Below are 25073 nucleotides of genomic sequence, written 5' to 3'. Positions count from 1 at the left end.
GCAAACCACAACCAGCTCAAAGACATCTTCTTCTTCTTCTTTTATGGTAACTTCCATTACTGACAATATATTTAAACTTCCTTCAATTGTACAATAACAAAACCAAATTATCCCAGAAAGAGGTGCCACCATTTTGCACTTTTTATGTTATTTGGAGCTACAAGCTGTGTCCTAATTCAGAGAACGCATCCTTCAGAGGACCTGGCCTCTATAAAATTGTCTCCTTATGATGTCTTGATGTTTTGCCAGATTGCCCCTCTCTTTAAATTGCAGCATTAGCTCTCGTTACCTTGCTTTTTTAACTATCTGACGATGAGACTGGAGAAGCTTTATCTGTGGAGCAGTGTTTTAACATTGAAATGTCCCATGCATGTATAATATTTGTCAAGGACATGACCTCAATACTCATACAGTGAAACTGATTGTCGTATCCAATTCAGAATACAAACGCAAACAAGAGCACGTCAGATTACTTCAGGTCTGAAGAGCTAAGACCGACCTGCATTTTAAAGTGTCTGTGTGTGAATGTTAGTGTGTGAAACCTAATCCAGGGCCAAACAAAGACAGCTGAACATGAGGTGTCACTTCACAGCGCGGGAGAAAGACACTAATAAAAAAAATGGAAGAAAAATTACAACAGAACAGCAGCGGAAAGGAAGAAAAGATGAGAAAGAAAAAGAGAAATGTGCTGAAAATTGTCAGGGCAATTTTCCTGGCACTTTTCATTCTCCAGTAGCACAAAACTTAATGGTTTGGCTGCATTATATTATAACAGACACACACACAAACACACACATATACACACACACACACACACACAACGCCTGGTCTCCAGAGAGTAACTGGAGTTAATTAGTTCCCTCATGATCTCACCATTCATAATGAAAAGTGAGACAGTGAAAGATCACACTGTGAGAAGGAAGGAACAGAGGGGGAACTTTTCTCCTGGGTCACTTGTATGATGTTGCACATAAACATATAAACAACTCAGAGTTATTATTTTCAATACTTGTATGGTAAAGCGTATATCTGTGTGTCTCTAGGAGAGTGTGTGTGAGTAGTTGTGTGTTTACCTCTGGTCCCGGTTGCCATATCTGCCACCTTCTGAAAAGCATCCAGGAAGGCTCCAGTTACCACGATGGTCGTCCTGAATCAAAGACAAACACCAAACACATATAAATCAATTGAACACAGAGGTATGTTGTATAAATAAATGATTCAAATGACAAATGTGGGCATGTGGGCGAGATGTATACATGTGCCTCATGAAGACACAGTTCAAAGAGAACTGGGAACCAGTTTTTTGAAAGGCAGACGCTGCTTTCAGACATGCACTGAAGTCTGGATATTTTCCAGAATATTTCCAAAGTTCCAGTTGCTCCAAATATTTCCCTAAACTTTTCCTGCCAGTCTCCTTGGAAAACCTCTAGCAAATGTCCAAGTGAGCCTTTGTGAGAAATCAGCCGGAGAGCAGTAGAAAATATGCGTTCAGGCCTAATTGTCCTTAAGTTCAACCCTACGAACACACATCCAATATGACAAACTGACTTATAGTAGCTAAATAGGAGCGACTAGCCGTATTGCTGCAGGACAAACAGCAGAAAACAATGTGATTATCTAACCTTTATTTGCTTAGTGAACCACGACAAATTACAAAAGAGTTTCTTCCATTGTTCAGATCAAATGAGCGCAGCAGGAGTCGGACCACAGTCCGCAGCCGAGGACACATCACAAACAAACCTCCGCTTGGTTTTCAAAAAGAAAAATAAAGGAGTTTTATTTTGGTAGCTGGATTGGTGCAGCCACATGAGAGGCCCGCCAGCCTCAAAGGCCAAAGTTAGGAGTGTAACTGGATCCCTCCTGACACACACATCATCCTCATCAATGGACGTATTGTTTCTGTGTGTGTCCCATTACCAGTCAGGTCCATGTTTCTATAGCTGCACCATGCACACACACGAGAGCGCACACTAACACACACACACACACACAGTCATTATCCCTGCAAACCTAACTAAGAGGATCAGGTGACAGTGCTGTCAATGGGTTGTGTGTGCACATCTACGCTAAAACACACACACACAAGAATTGCATTAGCTTCACAGTCAAGGTTTGCATTGTGAGCAGTGAAATCTAAACTACGTCTGAACTACAAAATGATTGAGATAAGGACAAATTTCCTTGATGTGCACCAACAGTTGCAGAGAGAACCATGAGCTACAGGACACCAGAATCCCCTGGTTTTAAACATCTGGGTTTAAATATAACGTTGAGTCTTCGTTGATTTGCAGTCTCACGATCCCGAAACCAGTCAAAACAATCCAACGGCTCATCAGGAGAAATCCCACGTTCATTAACGAAACACCAGAAACTCCAATGGGTCGCGACAGAAGCTCTGGTTTGTCTTTTTTCAGATGATACCCACTGTTCTATAGTTCAGATACTGGATTACAAGTCAGGGTGGAGCTGTTATGTTGTAAAATTCTACACCAGACTTCTTGAGCAAAATTTGTAATAATTATACGGGTCTCCAGGAGACTCGGAACCAACTGTGTGACAGGGACTGTCGTCAGGTGACCAGAGGAGAACGTGTGGTTTCAAAGCCAAAGTGGCAAAGACTGAAGCTGCTTTCAGACATACACTGAAGTCTGGACATTTCCCTGAAGTTTTGCATTGTCAAAAGTTTGAGACAATGCAAAACTTCAAGTCAGCCCAGCCATGTTAAATGTTGGTAAAATGATGGAATGAGTCAACATTGTTTGAGATCTTTTGCCGATAAGGTCTGGCGCTGGACTTTCTAAGCAAAATCATGGGATTTCCACAGCATCTACATCACGTCATGTCTGAAACCAACGCTCTGTCTCAATACTTCAGACATTTTCCTGTTGTTGTGAACGTGTCTGATCTGGACCATCTTCTGCTGTGTGCTTCAAACGTGAGAGATAACTTCTGGAAAATGTCCAGACCCAATTTTTGATGAGTTCTTTTCTGTTTGCTGCACTTTTGGAGTTAGCTGAGGGCAACTGATAAAAGAAATATTCATGGAGTTTTCACTTTACCTTTTGTGCATCCAACTTCTGCAAAGTACTGTAACTACCTGCATCTGCACACTTGTATTTTCAGAATAAGAGACTGATGAGGAGTTTATGATAGTAACAGTTTAGCTGTTATGAATATTTTCGGGTGGCGTTAGCGCCTAAAACCTTTGCACAGGACTGTCAATGATTTAATCTGCAATAAACAATAAACACCACAGCCTCGAGATTTGTATTGGGTGCAGCGAGATCCCAGCTCCCCCCCCCTTGTGACTCCAGCCCATAGTTCCCAATCTAACCACCACTACTGTTTGTCATTTGTAACCACGTCTGCTGTGTCTACATGCGTTTCTGTCGGAGGCCTTCAGACTCGTCTACAGACAAACTCATGTGAATCATGTGAAGACTTCTTCTCGTCTGAGCCGCAGCCGCTCTTTGACAATAATCTGATTAACTGTTCTCTGCCACAAATCGGTTTAGACTTCATTAAACTATGAAAAGTTATCTGATGAAGAGTTGAGTTCAATGAAGCTGGGGAGTTTGGATTCTAAGTCGAGGAAGATCCTGCCTAATTATCACGGAAATGTTCACCGACGTAAGGTCAAGTCAATGTCTGTGTTTTTATGCATCAGATTTTAAAATAGTCTTTATAAAATATATTTTTATGGTGGTTTAATGAACATACACAACAATGGGCAGGAGTCCTATTTGTGCCTACATCTCTGTGCGTGTGTGTGTTGTGTTGTGTGTGTGTTTGTGTCTGGCTAATGGCCTGTAACTGGCTGCAGCAGGCACAGAGATGCTTATCAAAGTGAACTCGCCCACTGAGAGGCACAGCCATTACACTGTCATTAGACTGAGCCGACTCCTGGGTCACTGTGTGGGTGACAGTCAGAGTCAGAACACATGCAGCCTTCATGTAAAGCACCGAACATAACAATCACAGTATGTTTAGGACGATTTGCAGGATTACTGGAGGTCAAACGCAGACCAGGGGCCAGAAGAAAACCCACGAGGAAGAACTGTGTTCAGTTACTGCTTCGCCAAGGAGGTTATTTTTCCTTTGCCAATTGTCTGTTGGCAGAATTACATAAACACTACTGAAATGTTCATGCAGTTTGGTGGAGGGCTGGGGTTTGAGCCAGGGAAGAACCCTTTGAATTGATTTTCTTTAACAGTGTGAGATTGGGCATCAGCCTCGGTGGAGGGATGTTCTCTCTTAGTGCCCGTCTACTTGTTTCAGATGTTTTAATAAAGCTGCAGATAACATACCTGGGTTTTAAGACTAATGAAAAACATTCTACCATTCCGGAGTCATGTTATAATAAAACAAAAAGATTCTACTGAGATTTGGATTCAGGCAAAATCAAATATAAGAAAACCTGAAAGAAACCTAAATGTATTTTGTCAGGTTTACTTGTTGGATGATGATGAGTCTTAGTTGGCGTTTAAACCAGAAACCGCCTTCAATGAAAATAGAACAAAATGCTGGATTAACCGAACATTTACATCTCAAAGATCTCAAGGTAAACGGCAGGTGAATCCTCAGCATTGACAGGAAAACGTAATCCAACAGGAAGGAGCACTTCCATTGGCCAGGAGAGCCTTTTAGAAAATAACATCACTCTAAATTAAGCCAGATTAACTTTTTTTTTTTACTGAACATCACTATGCTATTTTCCAGGGATGAGTGTTTTTCACTTAAGTTCTAATGACGACCTGTGCCTGACCCCCCCACGCAGCTTTCAAACCAAGCCTAAGAAGATTTGAGAGACAAGCCATTATATCCAATAGAGAGATCAGCTCTGTTCTCTCTGGTGTGGCAGCAGAACCAGTTGTCTTCAACCAGGCTGCACAGTGAAGTAAACAGAACTTCAACCCCAAATATATTGATCCCCTTAACGTCTGTCCAATGGGATTCTGGCATGGACAGGAGGCAGGTGGTGTGTCAGCAGCAGTTTGACTCCTGACAGGACTTGAATAAAGGAACATTTACAAAATATAGTATAAAGTCTTTAAACACCAAGTTGTGAAGATAATAATGTGATTGTTTGTCTGTAGCCTTTTGTGCCGCACTTCGCCTGAGATTTGATTTTTAATAGAACATTGACTTGGGACATCGAGCTGATAATAAAAACACTAATGACCCGTTGGATTTAAAAGTGAATGTCTTACCTGAGCTGTGACTGCAGTTTGACTCCTTTGGTCACAAAGTCCTCCCATGTCGGATAACTGGCCTGTAGCAAACACAGAGAGAGAGAACACCAAAGACATTAAATACACAATAGAATCACAAGGGTGTGACTACAAGATGACTGACCGAGTTTATTATTAGACCTGGCTCTTTAACTATTTGTATTTCATAACCGTAAACCTAAGACAGTTGTGTGTGTAAGCAGACAAAGGGAGAAATGTCTGAATATCTCATGACTTTCCCACACGGCTGCAGAACGAGTGTTTAAAACTGTGAGGATTACTGGATTTAACTGATGTGAATTAGAGATCAGATCTAAATGAAAATCAGATTATATGAAATCCTACTAAGTGCAATTTAAAAACAAAGATATGAAGACATGGCCCAGAGGAAACTGCTGACATGAGGGGGAAAGAAGGAGCAGGGGAGAAGGAACAAAAGAAGAATGACTGAATGTAATTTAACAGGAAGACATTACACTTCAGGTTAATGAGTATAATGTAGAGCAATCAGTATTTGTGTATACTTAGTATCCTACACAACAAACTGATGATCAAAATATTTGCGTCACTGTTCTGTCGACCGCCTTGTGTTAGAATTTCTTGGTTCATTTCAGTTTTATTTAGGATGTGAATTTCTCTGGGGGTAATAGATGCATCCCAATTCACCAACCTGGTGTATAAACTAAAAACCACTGCCTTGACTGTTGTATGCGTCCACAAACCAGTGACTCATAAGCAATTTTCAGAAAGCAGAATGTCCAGACCCCAGTTTCCCTTTCAGGTGTAAAGAACGCAGCAGGACACTGTCTGGGTCAGACACGTTCACAACTCTCCCTCATCTTTCCCGAGATCACATCTTTGTTGCCGACTTGCATGTGGTTGAGTCAGGATATAAAATGCCATGACTTGATTATTTTATCCCGATAGACGTGTTTGTCTAGAAAACGTGTTTTGGAGGTCACAGCGACCTTGACCTTTGACCCCCGAATACTAATTCATTCCTCCATCTGCGCCAGATGAAATTCCCACCAGGCCTTCTGGGCTTTCCAACAACGCGACAATCACTGTAACTTTGACTTGAAACCAAACCTCGCCGTACGTTCCTGAGGCAAAGTATCACGATCACGAGAGTGGGACAGACGGACCGACAGACGGACTCACGACCCAAAAACAATACACCCGCGGGGGGGCTGAGGGTGTCACCAACACAGAGGCTAAAACATGCACTGAAATGTGAGGGAATAAATAAAATTGGACTACATTGCCCCCCTCATAATATCATCAAAGATCTCTAACAACGTTTTTACACTTTGTACGAGCTGTCCGGAAAATTCTGACCCACAAATAAATCAATAACATTCTTACTGTCTTTGGCATGAAGGCATTACGCTGTATATTTTCATTAAATGACTACTATGTTGATAAAAACAACACAGTACAACATGTTGAAAAGCTGTCCGTGAAAAGAATAATGCTATAGAGTCTTGAGCAGAAATTAGAATATCTTAACCTGTAGGGGGCAAAATGCTAATCTGTCTTTTCTGTAACAGCAGCTGATTGATTATGTAATCTAAGGCTGCTTCGGGCTCCAGGGTCTGACCTTGGGTGACATCTGCGCCCAACAGCTGCTGGTGCTGTGTTCTGGTGGCTGAATGTAAAATGGATGGAAACTAACGGTGAATCCCACTTTCTCTGGCTTTATCTTCCTGAACCCAGTCACCCTGTCTGTCCTCTGTCTCTGCTGGTCCACCAGAGAGAGGATAATACCGATTTAACCCCCAACGCCACACCATTAGCCTCTTAGCTCCACACCGCTAAAGCTGCTAGCTGGCCCCGGCTTCCCGGCTAGCCGGGCGAGCACCCGGCATGGGGCTGACAGGTTTACTAGCTGCAGGGATTTAGCACTGCATGATGAAATACTGCAGGTGACTGACTGAATGCCTCTGTGAACAACCAACAGTAACCCTGCGATAAATAGAAGAGGAAGGAAATGAAACTCTCCAAAAACCTAATCGATCCCTGCAGAGCGGGAAGTAAGTTATGGCTGGAACAAAATTTGTAGTGCAACTAAATCCAAGATGAAGCACATTTAGAACTTGGAAGTCGTTTTACAGCATTGGTACGATAAATAATGCTTTTCTCGTTGAAATCATCACTGAACTGATAGAACTGAGTAAATAAACCATTTCTGACAGCTTATATAGATAGGAGAAAATAGTGTTTTAAACTGAAGGCATCCACAATATGATGTAATCTTTAACTCATGCTGTAGAGGGACTATCGGCTAAAGTTGAACTAAATGTACATGTTTACTTATTTTTCTATCCAACTATATGATTTTATTGTTGTAGAGACCGGAGGAGTTTTCAATTCTTCTTTCCTTGGTTCAGTTTAATCTTCAATTCAAACTCTTATGAACAAAATGGTTTATCTTGCTGAAAATTGCTGAAACCCTTAATTGATTGTTGTGTTGATTGACCAATCAATAACTGATAATTGCAGCTCTAAATTGCTGAATTGTTGTAATCTATTACTTTAATACCAATGTGGATAGTAAAAAAATTATCATGCCATTATATTTGCCAAAGTATTACATAACATTAACAAATCCAAAGGATATTTGAACTATAAAGCTTATTGTTTATTCTGTAAAATAAACGTTTGTATTTGAGTGCATATAAGAAAACAATCACTGATATTGATGTTATCAGGTCAGGCTCTATTATCTATGATGTTATAAGAGCACTCAAGGTCATGGAGGAAAAAGTTGTTGAGCTAAAAACCAAGATCACACAATATAAAATGTCTCTGCTGCTTGGATTTCAGCTCTCGCAATGGCGCCCTTGTTCCCTCGCCACTTCTCGCCTAAACCTTAAATTCTGCCAGGATTTGTTGTGACTGCCAGGAATGTCACACTCAGTTGGAGACAAAATATACCAGCCCTGGCTTTCCAGCAGGCCAGGGCTGGGAACACCACAGAGAAGGCTCTCAGGGTCCAGCCTGATACGGAGAGCTTTAAAGCAGCGGTTGCTAAATTAGGGTCCCAGGCCCCCCCAAAAGGTCACTGATGGCGTCCGCGGGGTTCCCAGAGACAGCTGCAAACAAAACAGCTGTCGGCCATCATGTGGCTGGACAGATACACTTACATCTTTACTCTGCTACGGTTCTAGAGACAGGGGGAGACAATCTATTGAGTCTGAGCCAACAATTGGGTGTTTGAGTGGATTCTGATTTTCAAGGCGGCAAAAAAGACCGACCCTGCCTCAAATATGTCAAAAATAAAGTGTAAAATCTAAAGTTTCCTCTGGTTAAAATGGTTTCTCCCGTCTTCTGACAACAGTTGAAAGCTCTGTCAGGTAATCTTTCTCTTTGGAACTCGTGAAGGACACTTGTCTTACACACACAGTATTTTAGTCATTCATCTGAACCAGCTTTTGGTGCATAAACACCTTCAGCCGAGTGGAACCAGTCTGCTCTACTGGCACTGACACAGTAAACCCATTCACACAGCCATGGCTCTCCGTGTATAGAAGATATACAGCTCTGTTATCTTATCTGCCTGGTCAACCAGACAGCATGACCAGGTATACAGTTACTTTAGTCACCTGCCATCGTCTATTCCTGCCCTGATAATCCTGACTTGCTCTACTGACCAGGGAAAAGACAGAGATGAAGACGGAACTCTGTGGAGGGACTGACGAGACAAGAGTCCTTTCCTGTTGACCTTTGCTGACTCGACAAAGACCAAGTCAACTAGTCAGTCAGAGAGTGAGCTGCCACGGTTGGAGATTGAAGTAGAAGGGGAGTAGAGCTGAAAACAACAATTATTTTCTCGATATATTGGAATGGTTCATTGATTTAATATTTGGTATAAAAATGTCACAACATAAGTTTCCATCCCAATTTGAAGCTAGAATGTCACCTAGTAAAACATAAACCTCCACCATGTAACGAGTCGACTCAAACCGGACCACACTGAACACATTCATAGATATCAATTCCCAGAATGTGCCTGGTGTTTTTCATCAAGATCAAACAGTTGATTCTGTTGAAATTATTGAAAATGTCAGAACCATAAGTTGGATACAGCCCCAGACAACTGACAACAGAATGATCTGCCTTTTAAAAACACGTTCGTAACTTTAGATGTGTGTGAAGTGTGTGTGTGTGTGTGTGTGTGTGTGTACGCTGCAGCTTCCACTGCATGGTCAGCCAGGCGTGCTGCTGAATAAATGCATTAATTTACATATTGGTTTCCAGATGCACAGGTAATAGATGATACACATTTGGTATAATTCAGAGAGGGGTAGCTATTATTTTTTATTGGTAACGCGTTTAAAGCTGATTCCGGGGAACTGGTTTTTAGGTTCAACTTTGGAAAACATGTACATGTGTAGGAAACATGCAAAGATGTCATTCAGGGATTAATTCTGTACATAAAGACGGACAATGAGTCACTAACTCCTCACGTTGTACACGAATTACGCTAAAATATCCTGCGTACAAGTGCTACCATCATGCACTTTTGAGCCAGGGTCTGCGCAGGAGGGATCAAAATCTGTAGCTCCGGTATCAAGGTTAGCATATGGATTATAGGTTTTTATAATTTTCGAAGTTGAGTTTTTACAAATGTGAACAAAACAGTGAATTACTAACTTGATAACTTTGTAGATGGCTGCCTACAGTGGCCACCTACTGGTCTTGAAAACTGTGACTTGAATATGTGAACCCGCTGCAGCTCCTGTGCAAGGAGTTGAGATACGAGGTAGTGTGTGTTCAAGCTCCTCGGGAGCCTACCTTTACCTGTGCTACTGTTAAAGATAAGCGTTTAAGTTAAGATAAGGGAAGTATAATCCCCACATAACTCACCTGCCACTTTCCCTATGTAGCAGCCAAACACATGATACTAATAAGCCAGGATTACAAAAACTGCTGTTTCCCTTCTTTGCCAGAAACAAAACAAATCTCTTTCACCACGGCCACCAGAGGTTATTTCTGTTATTCATGCAACAGAACTAAAGTTGAGTTTGAGTGACAACAGACAATACAGACTGAGACGTCTGTCATCAAGCATGCTATCTTAAACTTCTCTCTAAATTGTTGTTGGACGGGAACTGTCTTGGTTTGATGTGCAGCGAATATTAATCACCCTCTTATCATAGATCACAAAGTCTCAGAGCGGAGAAGTATCTGCTTGAAGAATGTGACAGTGCAAATTCCTCAGAAACCAGTCTGAGAGTGAAACAGGACAATTACACAAGACAGAGGATCTCTTCAAAACTATCAATCATAAAGTTATGAATAAACCCTCATGGATAGGGGAAGGGTCGATACATTGCAACAGCCCCACAAATAGGTCCCATACGTTTTCAGTAAACTGTACTAGAACTGGAAGGAACTAGTTCATGTGTTGGGGACTATTTTCAGCCGCGGATTAATACACTAATTTGGTGCTTAAGGGGGCTTTCACACGTACCTGGTTTGGTCCAGACCTTCTGACCTTTCAGTTTAGCCTAATCCAAAATAAGGGGTATGAATGGGAACTCAAACCGTGGTCTGGACCAAAGGACCAGAAATCAGTCCGACCAAAAGAGGTTCTGGTTTGGGTTCTTGCCCATGGACACTTCCACATGTGAAATGGGAAAAGACTGGAATTGAACCGCCGACAGATTAGCGGATGGCCCCCATACCTCCTGAGCCACAACCGCCCCTAAACTGACCGGATCAAATGTAAACTACATATCAAAAACATGAACCAGTCATGGATCCGGACTCTAAGCTGGTATTTTCCAGAAGCAGGACAGTCTATGTTGGACAGAATCAAAGTAAACTACAGCAATAAGAAAGAACAGCACCAGAATTATTGTTTATTATTAAGCATTATTTTTGGTTGGATGTATGTTTGTTGCCTGGCAAACCTGATTGACTTTCATATATGTGCCTCTGACTCTCTGACAGCGTGGAGTTGAAGTGACTGAGCCGAGGCAACAGAGAGAGAGCGAGGTTGAAACTGTTCAAACAGCAGGATTATGGGTTTGTTTAACGTTGTGTTTGAGCAACACTGGTTAACGCAAAGAGAGACAGACAAAAACGGAGAGAGAGAGAGTGAGTGAGGGGAAAGGAGCTAGGCAGGGTGAGTCAACAGCAGGTTAATGGTTTGTTCAGTGCAGTCGACTGCTTGGTCCTTTATCTGAGAAGTAATGAGGTTTTCATTAAGTCAGACAAACAAATAGAGGTGAACATGAACTTTCCATTCCTCCTCTCTTTACATAACTCAGTGTTTTAGCTCTGTGGTCGTTCTTCTATTCCCATTTGTCTGCGTGTAATTCTTTACATACCAAAGCTCGTGATAAAGTTCAGATGAATCGAGGTGGAAAGTCAGCTGGAGTACGACAGGTTACTAACGGACATGAAGTCTGACTGGAACATTCCTCGGTTACTCTCATATAAATACAATTAAAAATTATCCAACTGATTCATTAAATATTGATTAATTATTCACTGACTTTTTCAATAGCCTCTATTAAATCAAGTGTACCAGAGATTAAAGAAGACGATTTAAGGACACAGCTTTTGAAAGCTGGTGATTAATCAGTCTTAGATTAGATTATTACAGATTATGTGTACTATCTTTCCTCAGTTTTTAAGAAGTTCTGCAAAGTTAACAGGGACACAGAAGCTCGTAAATACCTTCTAGATAGACTGGCCCGTACTTCTGTGATGTAACTTGACAACATGGCAGCAAGCGGCTTGTCTGAGCCTCCGTACAAATCCATTAGAACCATCAAAATACTCCAGTCCATAGTAAATGTAAATGTACCTGCTGTTTATTGTACTTGCCCGTCTCTTGGATTAATCATTGCCTGCTCTGCACTGGAATGTGTTTTCTCTTGTAATTCAACATCTGACTGTGACTCAGACACTTGAATGTTTTATGAGTCCAGTGAGTCCAGCTGTCATTAAGCAGCGCTCTTCCCTGTTCACTCTTTTTCCCTTCGTGCGTCTCACTTGTCTTTTACTCAGAGTGCCCTCGGTTCCTGTTGGCGCAGGAGATGAGGAAGTAGGTGGCAGCTGATCTCCATGTGACTTTTGACTATTTCTGTTATTTTGCATCCTATTTGTGTGTCTCTATGAGATCGCTGTCTCCATTTGATGAAACGCTGCCACTACAGTTCTACAAAATCTTTCAAAACAAAGCCAACGTGATAAAATTCCCAGTTTTGGGAGGAAATTGCCTCTAATAAAACGACCCAACACCAGTTCCTTTAAGAACAACACCAGTTCCTTTAAGATCTTAAACAAAGAAAAACAAACAATGAAAGCATTCACTTGTGATTCCAAACACTTAACTCCAAATGAGACGATTCCAAACCTGCATCAATAAAAACCCAGATAGCTGTGGAGATATCTCAGTGACAGCGGTGTTTTATAAACCCACACCCTCTGTGGAAATCCACTCATCCTTGATGCTTCCCCACCTCCTGCTCCCAGTTGACTCATGTCCATCCATCCCTTTCCCAGTTTGCAGTCCATGATTCAACACGTTAGAACGGTAAGAGGGCCCATCACACCTAGTTGAGTAATGCAGCCTTCTTTGACTAAATCTAAAGTATATATATATACATTTTTAAAGATATACACTGTATTTTCAATAAGTCTGAAATGATCTGTCATAATTATCTTTTATATTAAGTTTTAACATTTAACCACACTCTTTTCAAATATATATTTTTATTTATAACAATATTATACTTGTAAATCAATTCATCAAGGTATGGGATATGTGTTATGCTGCTGATATATTTGCGGTCATGCTCCAAAAATTGTTAAGCTTCAAGCTTCTGATTTAAAACACACAAATTATTCCGATTTATTTGTTCTTTAGATATTTAAATCGGTTAGGCTTTATTTGATAGAGAGATAAGAGACAGGAAAGACGGAGGGAGACACGGCAAAGGGCCGGATTCAAACCTTGGCTGCTATGGCAACGACTCAGCCTTGGTACTGGTGCGTTCCCGATCATGTGACTTACCAGGACGTCCCCTGGTTTTTATGACAATTAAGTTGCAGAATCAGCCGCCCGGCCTCTTTGTATTGTGTTACCTTGTGTAATGTGTTGCCTCATTTAGGTGTTACATGTTCTACCAAGTTACAGGTATCGAACACACCCATATTCACCTGAGGCTGGTTATTTCCCCATCAGCACAGACTTCTCTTAAGGTCACACACACACACACACACACTCAAACACACACACACACACACACACCTCTCAGGAACTATAAAGCATATCAGTGACGTCACATCGTGGTTTCTAGTTGCACGGCGTGTTTCTGTTTGTACCCTAACCCTGTGTGTGTGTGTGTTTGTTTTATTGTGAAATGCCAGAAAACACATGCGCATGCACCCCCACCACACACACACACACACACAGTTAATCATATAGAAAGGTCTTATTCAAAACCACAATAATGCAGCCATAAGCATTACTTAAAACTGTGTGTGTGTGTGTGTGTGTGTTGCTGCATGCATGTGTGTAGACACTGAGCACATCTGTAACTCACTTCTAAAAGCCATTTACTATTCAGCAAAAACAGTTTTGAGTGACATTATCCTTTAAAGTTAACAGTTAATAAGGAAAAGAAATGTAATATTCAAACACTAATGACAAAAAGACAAGAATGGGGGCATGACAGAGAGTGAGGGTATGTACTGAGCATGTCAGGATGGAGGGATGGATGCGAGCGGGGGGGGGGAGTGGAAGGTCGATGGCTCATAATGTCAACCCTGATATAGCCGAGACAAATCAATAAGTCGTCTGTCTCTGTCCAGCGGAACTTTCAAAAGGTCCTGAAGCTTCTGCAGGACGACAAGTATACAATAAAATCTTTTCCTATTTGTTTAAACGACTGTTGACTCACAACATGACCTATAATCTGCATTAAGACTCCTGTGGCCTCACTGCCTGAGGGTTATGATGCCCTGAGGAGAGATCTATCTGAACAGCAACTCTCTGCTTAATTAGACATGAGTGTTTGAGTGTGTGTGTGTGTGTGTATGTGTGTGTATGTGTGTGTTATTGATTCAGAGCTTGTGGCATCATATCCTGGTAGTTTACCAACGTGGCACAGAACCAATGGGGGCACTCCGGCCATCTGCCACACACACACACAGACACACACACCACCCCTCTTCCTTGTTATCTGACAGCAGAAGTGAGTCGCGTGCTGCTCACTGTTCTCACCACAGGACGTCTGCATGTTCCATCACGTTCCATCAAGAAAACGTTTTAAAAGATGACATATTATGTAAATTCCACTTTTGTAGTCCTTCTACACGTTAATTTGGGTATCTGGCATGGCTACAGTCCCAAAAACTCTGGAATAAAACAACTCCCGCGATTTGTTGTGGTTCCTCTATGTCAGAAACGATACGCTAGATGGCAGCGAATGGGATTACGACCAGAACACACGTCATAGTCTCGCTACACGGCCCGGCTCCACCGGCCCGGTGAGCTCGCGAGCTAACGCTAGCTGGGGAGCAGGCCGGCCAATCTGAGGAGGGCTGCTTTAGACAGGGTAAAAATGGTGCTGTTTTAAATGATCCTTGTGGTATTTTGACCAAAATATGTTTCAGACATTTCATTAAGACCCCAATGAACCATATCAACTGCGGTAAAATGGGCATAATATGTCTCCTTTAACAAAATGAGAGCTGCGCTGTTGCCATCACGTTCTTTCATCTCACACAGATCGAACCCGTCGTGGGGTGACTCTACCGGCCAATCAGGATTGAGAAAAAAAACATGTCTACTTTGCAAAGACAAGAATTGAACAATATAAAAGCAGAAGTGCACCAATCGAGTCTTAATCCCTATAGTTCCCATTCAACTGCCACTTCTCCATAACGCCGTCAGGACTCGGGTACTGTTGTCGGACATTAGGGGTAGACAGCTTCCATCTTCTGTTCACGATCCAACTGCTTTCTTTTATCACGTGAGTGGAGCGTGAATAGTTTCCGTAATCGTTTAAAGATCCAGATAACATTTTGGCTAATCTCTATTAACAGCTATCTGCGTATGAAGGCAGGTAAATTAACAAAAAACAAACTGTTTCCCTGCAGGCGACCAACGAACTGCTCAAAACGTGATTGGTCAAACTAGAAACAGAAGACTTCCCCAAAAACGTGTCTCTAGCCTATATGGATGATATACATTCACATAGAGGAATCTGTTTCCAGAGAGTCAAAGGGCCGTGTTGGGAAACTGAATTTCACAACCCAGCCGGGTGAGGAGTTGTGTGATTCATATGAAGATCCACACTTACACAATAATCCTGCATGTTGCACGAATCCTGATCTTTGGTCTCATGACATGCTTAGATGTTAAAAGGGCAATAACCACCACTCTTTGGAAATATCAATTAAAATCAACAAAAATCATTATTATTGATTCATTATCTTCCACAGACAGTCGTCATCCTAGTTTGTACTGGAAAGTTAATTCCAGATATTTACCAGAACTCTAACTTCTTGTAAAATATTCCCTTAAAGCCCGTAGAGCAGGAAAATGTCGTGTTCCCCGCAAGTGAGCGGGCGTGTTGTTGACGTTTCTAAAACAGGAAGAATACAAATATCTCTGGATGAGAAAGAGGAACCGTGCAAGCGCCCCACCCTGGTTTGCTGGACGTCTTTCCTGCTGAATCTGGGGCTGATGCAAATTCATGAAGCATTTAGAAGCTGACTTTGAGGTTTGAGATCTCAACAAACATGCACCCTGCAGGAAACAAGCAGCAGACTGGAAAGCTGCGATACCAAACCAGTAGCCAGTATATATGTGAAGTCTGGAAGATAAGAGATATGAAATGAATTAGAGGCCACTCGGCTTTTATAAATGAAACGAAAAGCAGGGGATACTTCTTTTATTTATATTTTTTAACATTTTAATTATCAAATTTAAAGACAAACCCAGTTTAATGTGTTGAATGTGGGTTTTTTAACAGGAGGAGGCTCACAGAAGTCACATTATATCAATTAGTATGAAATGGATAGATACAGAAGATGTGGAAGAATAAGAGATATGAAATGAATAGCTTTCATTTCAACACAGCTCAACACTCAGTGTGTACAAGATAGCTCAGTGTGTTGAGCTATCTTGTTATTCTGCTGCTTTTACTGGTTTTTATTTACCTTGCTTATATTTTTTTACTACTTTTACTTATTAAATTTAAAGATAAACCCAGTTTCATGTGTTAAATGTGGGTTTTTTTACAGGAGGAAACTCACAGAAGTCACATGTCAATTAGAATGAAAAGGAAAGTTGGAGTAGAGATGGAAGAATAAGAAATATGAAATGAATTAGAGGCGAATTGGCTTTTATGAATGAAACGAAAAGCAGGTGATACCACTCAGTGTGTTGAGCTTACTGGTTATTCTGCTTCTTTTATTTATATTTTTTAACACTTTTACTTATTAAATTTAAAGACAAACCCAGTTTAATGTGTTAAATGTGGGTTTTTTTAACAGGAGGAAGCTCACAGAAGTCACATTATATCAATTAGTATGAAATGGATAGATAGAGAAGATGTGGAAGAATAAGAGATATGAAATGAATTGGAGGCGAATTGGCTTTTATGAATGAAACGAAAAGCAGGTGATATCACTCAGTGTGTTGAGGTCACTTGTTATTCTGCTGCTTTTACTGGTTTTTATTTACCTTGCTTATATTTTTTTACTACTTTTACTTATTAAATTTAAAGACAAACCCAGTTTCATGTGTTAAATGTGGGGTTTTTACAGGAGGAATCTCACAGAAGTCACATGTCAATTAGAATGAAAAGGAAAGTTGGAGTAGAGATGGAAGAGAAAAGATATGAAATGAATTAGAGGCGAATTGGCTTTTATGAATGAAACGAAAAGCAGGTGATATCACTCAGTGTGTTGAGCTAACTGGTTATTCTGCTTCTTTTATTTATATTTTTTAACACTTTTACTTATTAAATTTAAAGACAAACCCAGTTTAATGTGTTAAATGTGGGTTTTTTAACAGGAGGAAGCTCACAGAAGTCACATTATATCAATTAGTATGAAATGGATAGATAGAGAAGATGTGGAAGAATAAGAGATATGAAATGAATTGGAGGCGAATCGGCTTTTATGAATGAAACGAAAAGCAGGTGATATCACTCAGTGTGTTGAGGTCACTTGTTATTCTGCTGCTTTTACTGGTTTTTATTTACCTTGCTTATATTTTTTTAGCACTTTTACCTATTAAATTTAAAGATAAACCCAGTTTCATGTGTTGAATATGGTTTTTTTTTACAGGAGGAAGCTCACAGAAGTCACATTATCAATTAGAATGAAAAGGAAAGTTGGAGTAGAGTAGCCAGTATACATGTGAAGTCTACCGGGAGGAAGTCTCTCCAGCAGCAGAGGAGGATTTGCTCCGGCTGCTTCAGAGCAGAAGCCGGGTTGGAAACAGAGAAGCCGATAACGCCGACCATCTGAGAGCAGTGAAACACAGACAGACAGCAAAGGGCAGCCTGCTTAACAAACATCAAAGAGCCCACAGCTGGTGGAATCCTCCCCCCCCCCACCCCATCCCATCCAGCCTCTCACCCGCTCACATGGCCCACGTCCAGCTCCGACCTCGGCTCACTCATTACCCAATCAACATCGGACCCGGCCTCCAACAGGCACTCGTCAATAACACACATTTAAAAAGTATGTTAAACTTAAGTCAGTTTCTGTGTTTCCTTTTTCTAAGTCGACCATTTTTCTTACGTGAGCCGAGGAGTTTGTTTGTTTGTCAGCAGGATTACGCAAAAAAAGATCTGAGCAGATTTCCAGGAAACTGGAGAGGAAGGATCCAGGAAGAGCCCATTAAAGGTCTTCACTGTATTTAACATAGAGACAGATAACGACTGATGATCCATGAATGTGAGAAATGTGGTACAGCTTGATTTTATTTATGGGGTTAGGGTTCTCCCGAGTTCCATTTAAATGTTTTAATCTCTTTATTGCGTTGACTCAACCAGTCTAAAGGGCAGAGAAGCAGTTTATTGGCTTTGTTTTTTAAAACTAGTCGATTTAATTTCACAATTCCCAAGACGCTGCATTTCAAATGAACTGTTTTTCTAAAACAGCCAAAACAAGGAGATGTCACAATTTAGAAGAGATTACAACATGTCAGAAGCTTGTTTGAATGATTAACACAATTAATCCATTATTTAATGATTGACCAATCAATTACTCAGCAAACAGGAAGCGCTGACATGGATGTTATGTTTGAGGAAGTGAAGCAATGCAGGAAGATCTCCATAGAGAATGAATGGAGCAGCCAACCAGGGCCTCCAGTGTTTAGATCAAACTCTGTTCTTTAAAATCAAATCAACTGTTTTATATCACTTTAAAACGCATGATTTTTATATAATTTGTACCCGAGTATAATGACAAAATACAGATATTTCAATGCCTTATTAAACTCTCTGTTTATAGATATAAGTGTCAATGTTTGATGCGTAATGACGATAAAGATCTTTCAAGTTTCATGTTCAGTGAGTGGTTTGTACAAGAGGAAACTAAAAAGATAAAATATGACACAACTATTGTGAAATGGAAAGTTAGAGAAGAGATGGAAGAGAAGATATGAAATGAATTAGAGGCCACTCAGGTTTTATAAATGAAACGAAAAGCAGGTGATATCACTCAGTGTGTTGAGGTCACTTGTTATTCTGCTGCTTTCACTTATATTTTTTAACACTTTTACTTATTTAGTTTATAGACAAACCCAGTTTAATGGGTTCAATGTGGGTTTTTTAAAGGAGGAAGATCACAGAAGTCACATTATCAATTAGAATGAAAAGGAAAGTTGGAGTAGAGGTGGAAGAATAAGAGATATGAAATTAATTAGAGGCCACTCAGGTTTTATAAATGAAATGAAAAGCAGGTGATATCACTCACTTATTATTCTGCTGCTTTTACTGGTTTTTATTTACCTTGCTTATATTTTTTTAACACTTTTACTAATTAAGTTTAGGGTCAAATCCAGTTCCATGTGTTGAATGTGGGTTTTTTTACAGGAGGAAGCTCACAGAAGTCACATTATCAATTAGTATGAAATGGAAAGTTAGAGAAGAGATGGAAGAGAAGATATGAAATGAATTAGAGGCGAATCGGCTTTTATAAATATAACGAAAAGCAGGTGATATCACTCAGTGTGTTGAGGTCACTTGTTATTCTGCTGCTTTTATTTACCTTTCTTATGTTTTTTTACCACTTTTACTTATTAAATTTAAAGACAAACCCAGTTCCATGTGTTGAATGTGGGTTTTTTTTACAGGAGGAAGCTCACAGAAGTCACATTATATCAATTAGAATGAAAAGGAAAGTTGGAGTAGAGGTGGAAGAATAAGAGATATGAAATTAATTAGAGGCCAGTCGGCTTTTATAAATGAAATGAAAAGCAGTTGTTATTCTGCTGCTTTTACTGGTTTTTATTTACCTTGCTTATATTTTTTTACCACTTTTACTTATTAAATTTAAAGATAAACCCAGTTCCATGTGTTGAAAGTGGGTTTTTACAGAAGGAATCTCACAGAAGTCACATTATATCAATTAGAATGAAAAGGAAAGTTGGAGAAGAGGTGGAAGAATAAGAGTTAAATTATAAAAAGAAAAGAGATATGAAATAAAACATAAATAGAAGTAGTGTGTTAGTAGAACTGGAGGCTTCCTCACCTTCATGTCGGTCATGATGAGCTGGAAGAGCCCTCCCAAGGCGCTGCATTCCTTCTCTATACCCGCATCCATTTTTCCACAGGCTCGGAAAAATCCTCAACTTCTCCCAAACTTTTTTTTTTTTTCCCCCTCTTCCTCTTTTTCCCTCCTCCTCCTCCACCCAGGCGGGATTTAGTGAAGCACTCGCCCGACAGAATGAGGTTAAACCCGGGGGAGGACTGCGGCTTAGCACGGCCTGAGAGCAAAGTCCAGCTTCAGAGAAGAGAGATCAGAACCCGGGAGGAGAGAGAGTCCATGTCCGGGGGAGCGGGCTCCGGGCTCCGGTCAGCCGAGGCTAGCAGCCGGCCAGCGGGACTCACAACCCGACAAACACCTCATCGTGCCCCGGTGCGTGGAGCGGCCCGTGGGGGGAGGGTCCGGCCGCCTCCGGTCACTCTATCCCCGGCTCCGGAGGGTGGTTGGTCCCGGTGGTGGTTAGCTAGCCGCGGGGAGCTAACGGGGCTAGCTCGGTTAGCATCCGCTCCGCTAGCAACCTGTGACTGTGCGTGAGAGAGAGTGTGTGTGTGTGTGTTTGTGTTTCCAAACGAAAACACACACAACCCGAGGGTATCGATCAGTGGTCCTCTGACCCGCTTTCCCCCTGCCCTCCTCCGGCTCAGATTCAAACCCGCTGGTGGTGCTCGTTTCCCCCGCAGAGAGTCCCGGCGGCACCGCGGTGTTTTCCAGTGACTGGATCCGACAGGAGGACGCTTCTCTCCGGGTACTTCCAGCAGGAGCCTCGACCTGGAGCGAGTGAGAGAGGAGGGTTCGATCCCCAAGTTACAAACACTGATCCGCTCTACATCCGGACCGCGGGGTTTCACAATAAAAGCCCTTAAAAGCCACCCCATCAAGTGAATTCTTCTTCTTCTTCTTCTTCTTCTTCTTCTTCTTCTTCTTCTTCTTCTTCTTCTTCTTCTTCTTCTTCTTCTTCTTCTTCTTCTTCTTCTTCTTCTTCTTCTAATTATTTTTAAATTATTTTATTACAAAATTACATTATTATTATTATTACTATTATCATTAATTTATTATTTAAGCATTTCTCTTGACTCCAGACTTTGACTAGCTATTTTTTATTACTTTATATTTAATTAAGTCTTTTTCTTTTTTTATTTCCTTTGACCTTTAAATGTCATTTTAATGTGTTTTTTAACATTTTTTATTTGAATCTATATTGTATATTGTATGTAAAACTATTTCAGCTGCATTTCTTGTATAGAAGGTTATATACAAATAAAGTTTATGATCCACAATGGATAGCTGAAATAATTATGTAATAATAATTTAAAGTAGTTTATAGTGTTGAAATATCAGTTCAAGATCCTATGTATCGATTAAAACTCAGTCAAGTGATTAAAAAATACTTTGACAATTTTCTTCAAATTCCAAATTGGCTCTTTCTTTTCTTTTATTTCTTGTTTCAGTTTCCTGTTGGTGCAGCCAGGGGGGGGGGTGGAGGTATGTTGTGTGTCGTAGAGGGGGCGGAGCTAAAATAAAGAGTTTAACCAAATCAAGGAAACTTAAAATGACTCTACTGACACTTTGCTGAAAGTTTATGAAACTTTACTGTGAATTCACTGAGATGTGGTGAAAATAAATAGTCAGTGAATGAAATAATAATCTTGGCACTGGATACTGAGGAGAAAAATATACCTTTATGATATTGCTGTAAACAAAGTCATCTCTTAACTTAGTTTTTTATCTATTAGATATGTAAAAATATATATATATAATGGTAATAAACATTAAGAAAATGTAAGTTGTGCCAACAGTTTGCATAATCTGTGACACACAAAAATATCCTAAGATCTAACAGTGTTGAGTTGCTGTAGAACCTTGGTTCCCAGCAAGGTTAATAATTTGGGGGGAAAGTTGAATGATGTGTGTGTAACTTTACACCCTGTATTTGCTGTAATTACCTTGAACTCTGCACAGATCGTCTCTGTTGTATTTTCCCCCCACATTTCCCCTGATGTTAGAGCCGAGCGTCCTCTCACATCACAGTTTGGAGGATGTGGTTCCAACAGAGATGGAAGAGTCCAGACCTGATCCTCACGAGAGTAAAAAGCCTCTGAGCCGAAGGATTTGAGGTCATAGACCAAAATGTGGGATGAGGTGAAAGGTCAGGGGAGTCAGAAACATCTGATGAACGCATCACGATGACATTTTAATGTGTTAACATGTGAATATAAGAGCTGAGACGGATGAATTCACTTATAAGGAATCACAGCGATGAGGTTAAACAGTTGTAATATTGAGCTGTTCTCCAGATGTATGATCAGACGTATAAATGCTGCTGCGGAGTTCACGTGATTTTGTTTACGGATTATCTTCGGACTTTGTCACCAAAAGCTCCCGAATCTCATCGACTTTCCAAGGTGACGTCTCTGTCTGCGTCTGAAAAAAAGAAAAAAGTCGGTCCAACTCAAGAAACTGCTTAAATTAAGTTTGTATGAATAAAATCAACGGGTAACTTTAATTTGAAAGAACTTAATTTACTTGTGTGTTATCAACTGAGGTTATTTCTTTGCAGTTGGCCACAACGTTTCTGTTTCTCACCCTGAGAGATTTGTCTTCTTTTTATGTTGTTATTTTCATACACTTGCTTGCATACACTAAGCATTTTAAGGTTTGTCTCCATTGGAAGAATTATCTTGTAAATGCTGACATATACTGGGCCTTAATTAAACCTTCAATATCTGCTTAGACTCTATTAGACCCTAATATGTTGTTGTTCTTGTGTGAACTTTCCTTTGGCCTGATCCTCTTGTCAGTCTGTATCTATTAAAAGTTCCAACAGTTACAGTTTATAACAGACAGGAAACCACTGGGACATGAGTCACTGGTGATAACGTAGAGTTGTAACTGAATCTCTCGTTATCACTCGTTCAGGCTGTTCCTCTTGTTTTTTGGGGGGTTGTAACTACTTGAGCATTGCTAGCAGAGAGCCTGTGACTCCAGCATTTCATTGCCAGAGACTGCTTAATGTTATTGTTGTGCATTTGATAATAAACTCTTCAATGTTGAATCTTGAATCTCTTGTTATCACGCACAGCTGATAAACGACTCCAAGCGTCGGCTCTCTGTGTTCGTCACGGTGTATCTGACTGATTCACCATGGCAACGAGCTGAGTCACAGGAACCTCAGCCGTCCTACCGGTCCCGTTACCACGGCAACCATCACGCCACAAGGCTGTACATCTGTGTGTGTGTATCCGTGTTTGCCAGTGTATCAGTGTGTGTGTGAGTATGTGTGTGTGTGTGTGTGTGTGTGTGTGTGTGTGTGTGTGTGTGTGTGAGTATGTGTGTGTGTGTGTGTCAGGTTCGGACCATCACCATCAACACTCCAAACACCAACATGGTTTCCATGGAGACAGAGCATCAGTGTCTGTGCAGAACAACAGTAAAACAACACTTTTTATTTTTATTACTCCTGTTCAATATTAAAACTGATTAGATTATGTATATATGTATATTACTTGTGTATATTTATATATTCATATACAACACATGTGCAGGACCAGTGGGCGGATCCACTTCCTATTGGGCCCCGGGCCAGGGATTCGTCATTGGGTCCAACCGACCGGTGCTTTAGAGATGCACTGACCAGTTAGTTGATTGACAGAAAATGTAACGGGAACTATTTTGTTAAATGATCAACAGTCAAAGTCTGTGATTGAAACGTCACAGAAAACATCAACAGGTCTGTGTCTCACCTGCAGAGGGAGGAGCAGCAATGGAAACCAAGAACAACAACAGGTTCAGTTTCCCAAAGTAAAATAAAGAGATTTCATGAATTTCAACCTAAAGAGTTTTTCAACCACCTGAGTCACAACTCGTGTCTCTGAGCTGTATTTGTATTAGTACTGCAGGGACACCTGCTGGCCAGAGGGAGAACTGACACGGCGTGTTTATGCTGATTTCTTTAGAATTATTTTGATATAAATATTTGTTCTGTTCAAGTAGAAAACTCCAGATCATCTTTTTAATCTCTCTTGAAGACACATTTTCACAGATGTGGCTCTTTTGCTGTGTGATCTTCGATTTGAAGATTCATTATTTTAAATAAAATCTAATTGTTTCCCACTGTTTGCTTTTTAACTGTCTTCAACGGTTTATTTTTTTCTTTTGTAACTTGTAACTGGGTTTTGAAAGGTTCTATATAAATACATTTGTCATTATTTCCTACTATTGATGAAATGAGGGGGAAACAAAAGTCTAAAATCTGATGGAAGTAATGTTTTGTGAAGCTTATTTCTCAATTCGCTCCAACACGTCCCTCCGTCATTCTGGAGCGGAAGAAGAGAGGGAATCTGTTGTTCATTTCCTTCAGTATTTTTTAAACAGTAACCTAAGCTTAGTGAGTGGATAATGGTGGAGATACTATTGTTGTTATGTTATTGTCACACTAGAAGACAGATTGTGTTACTGTTAAAGCACAATATGTCAAATAAAAACCTACAAGTCTGTGTGTCGGTAAATGAAAAGCTATCGACTAAAAAGACAAACACATTTGCTGAAAATCTTTTTGTTTAATAGAAACTCAGTTGTATATTGACACAAGTAGATTATTGTCAGTATAAATCAAACAAACAAGGCATGTACAAACAAGTTGTGTTAATAAAGCTGGACATGAGTTTGACCTGATAACATCAGAGACATGGAGGACGCTCCGGGGCGGCTGAGAGACGTAAGGCACCGCAGGCTCCTCGGGGTCAGAGGTCACCGTCAGTGTTCAGGCATCAGGAGCCGTCAGGAGGAAACGAAAAGGCTGAAAACGAGTGTTTACTCTTCAATAGAACCAGTGGCAGGAGTGTGAGAAGTGTTCATGTGGGATTAATGGAAACTGCAACTCTGACTGAAGTTAAACCAAAACGATATTTGATGTCTGATGTAAAATAAGCTGAATGTTTGTATTGTTTTAGGAAAAATCTACAGGTGTTGTGATTGATTTAAAAAGAAAATTATCAGCTGACTAATTTATAATGAAGAAATAGTTAGATGCAGCTTTAGTTGTTAATAATTTACATAGCTTTACAGTAGAGGACAAAATATAAGAATTAATCT

At 40.5% G+C, this 25073-nt stretch overlaps 1 protein-coding gene across 2 annotated transcripts in view; it reads right to left on the bottom strand.

The window, feature by feature from the left end:
* mtss1 (MTSS I-BAR domain containing 1) overlaps positions 1 to 20767 on the bottom strand; it is a 48527-nt gene extending 27760 nt beyond the window's left edge. For both annotated transcript variants that reach the window (XM_061070338.1, XM_061070339.1), the window contains exons 1-3: positions 19968 to 20767; positions 5211 to 5272; positions 1074 to 1147 (exon numbers count right to left, since the gene is read on the bottom strand). In XM_061070338.1, coding sequence (XP_060926321.1) covers positions 1074 to 1147; positions 5211 to 5272; positions 19968 to 20039 — 208 coding nt within the window. In that variant the 5' untranslated portion in view covers positions 20040 to 20767. The remainder of the gene's footprint in view (positions 1 to 1073; positions 1148 to 5210; positions 5273 to 19967) is intronic.
* Between the last annotated feature and the right edge of the window lie 4306 nt (positions 20768 to 25073).

The sequence above is a fragment of the Limanda limanda genome, chromosome 4 (assembly GCF_963576545.1).
Source record: "Limanda limanda chromosome 4, fLimLim1.1, whole genome shotgun sequence".
Classification (NCBI taxonomy): Eukaryota; Metazoa; Chordata; class Actinopteri; order Pleuronectiformes; family Pleuronectidae; genus Limanda; species Limanda limanda.
The sequence above is the reverse complement of the archived record's forward strand: the minus strand, read 5'-3'. Positions and strand labels throughout refer to the sequence as shown.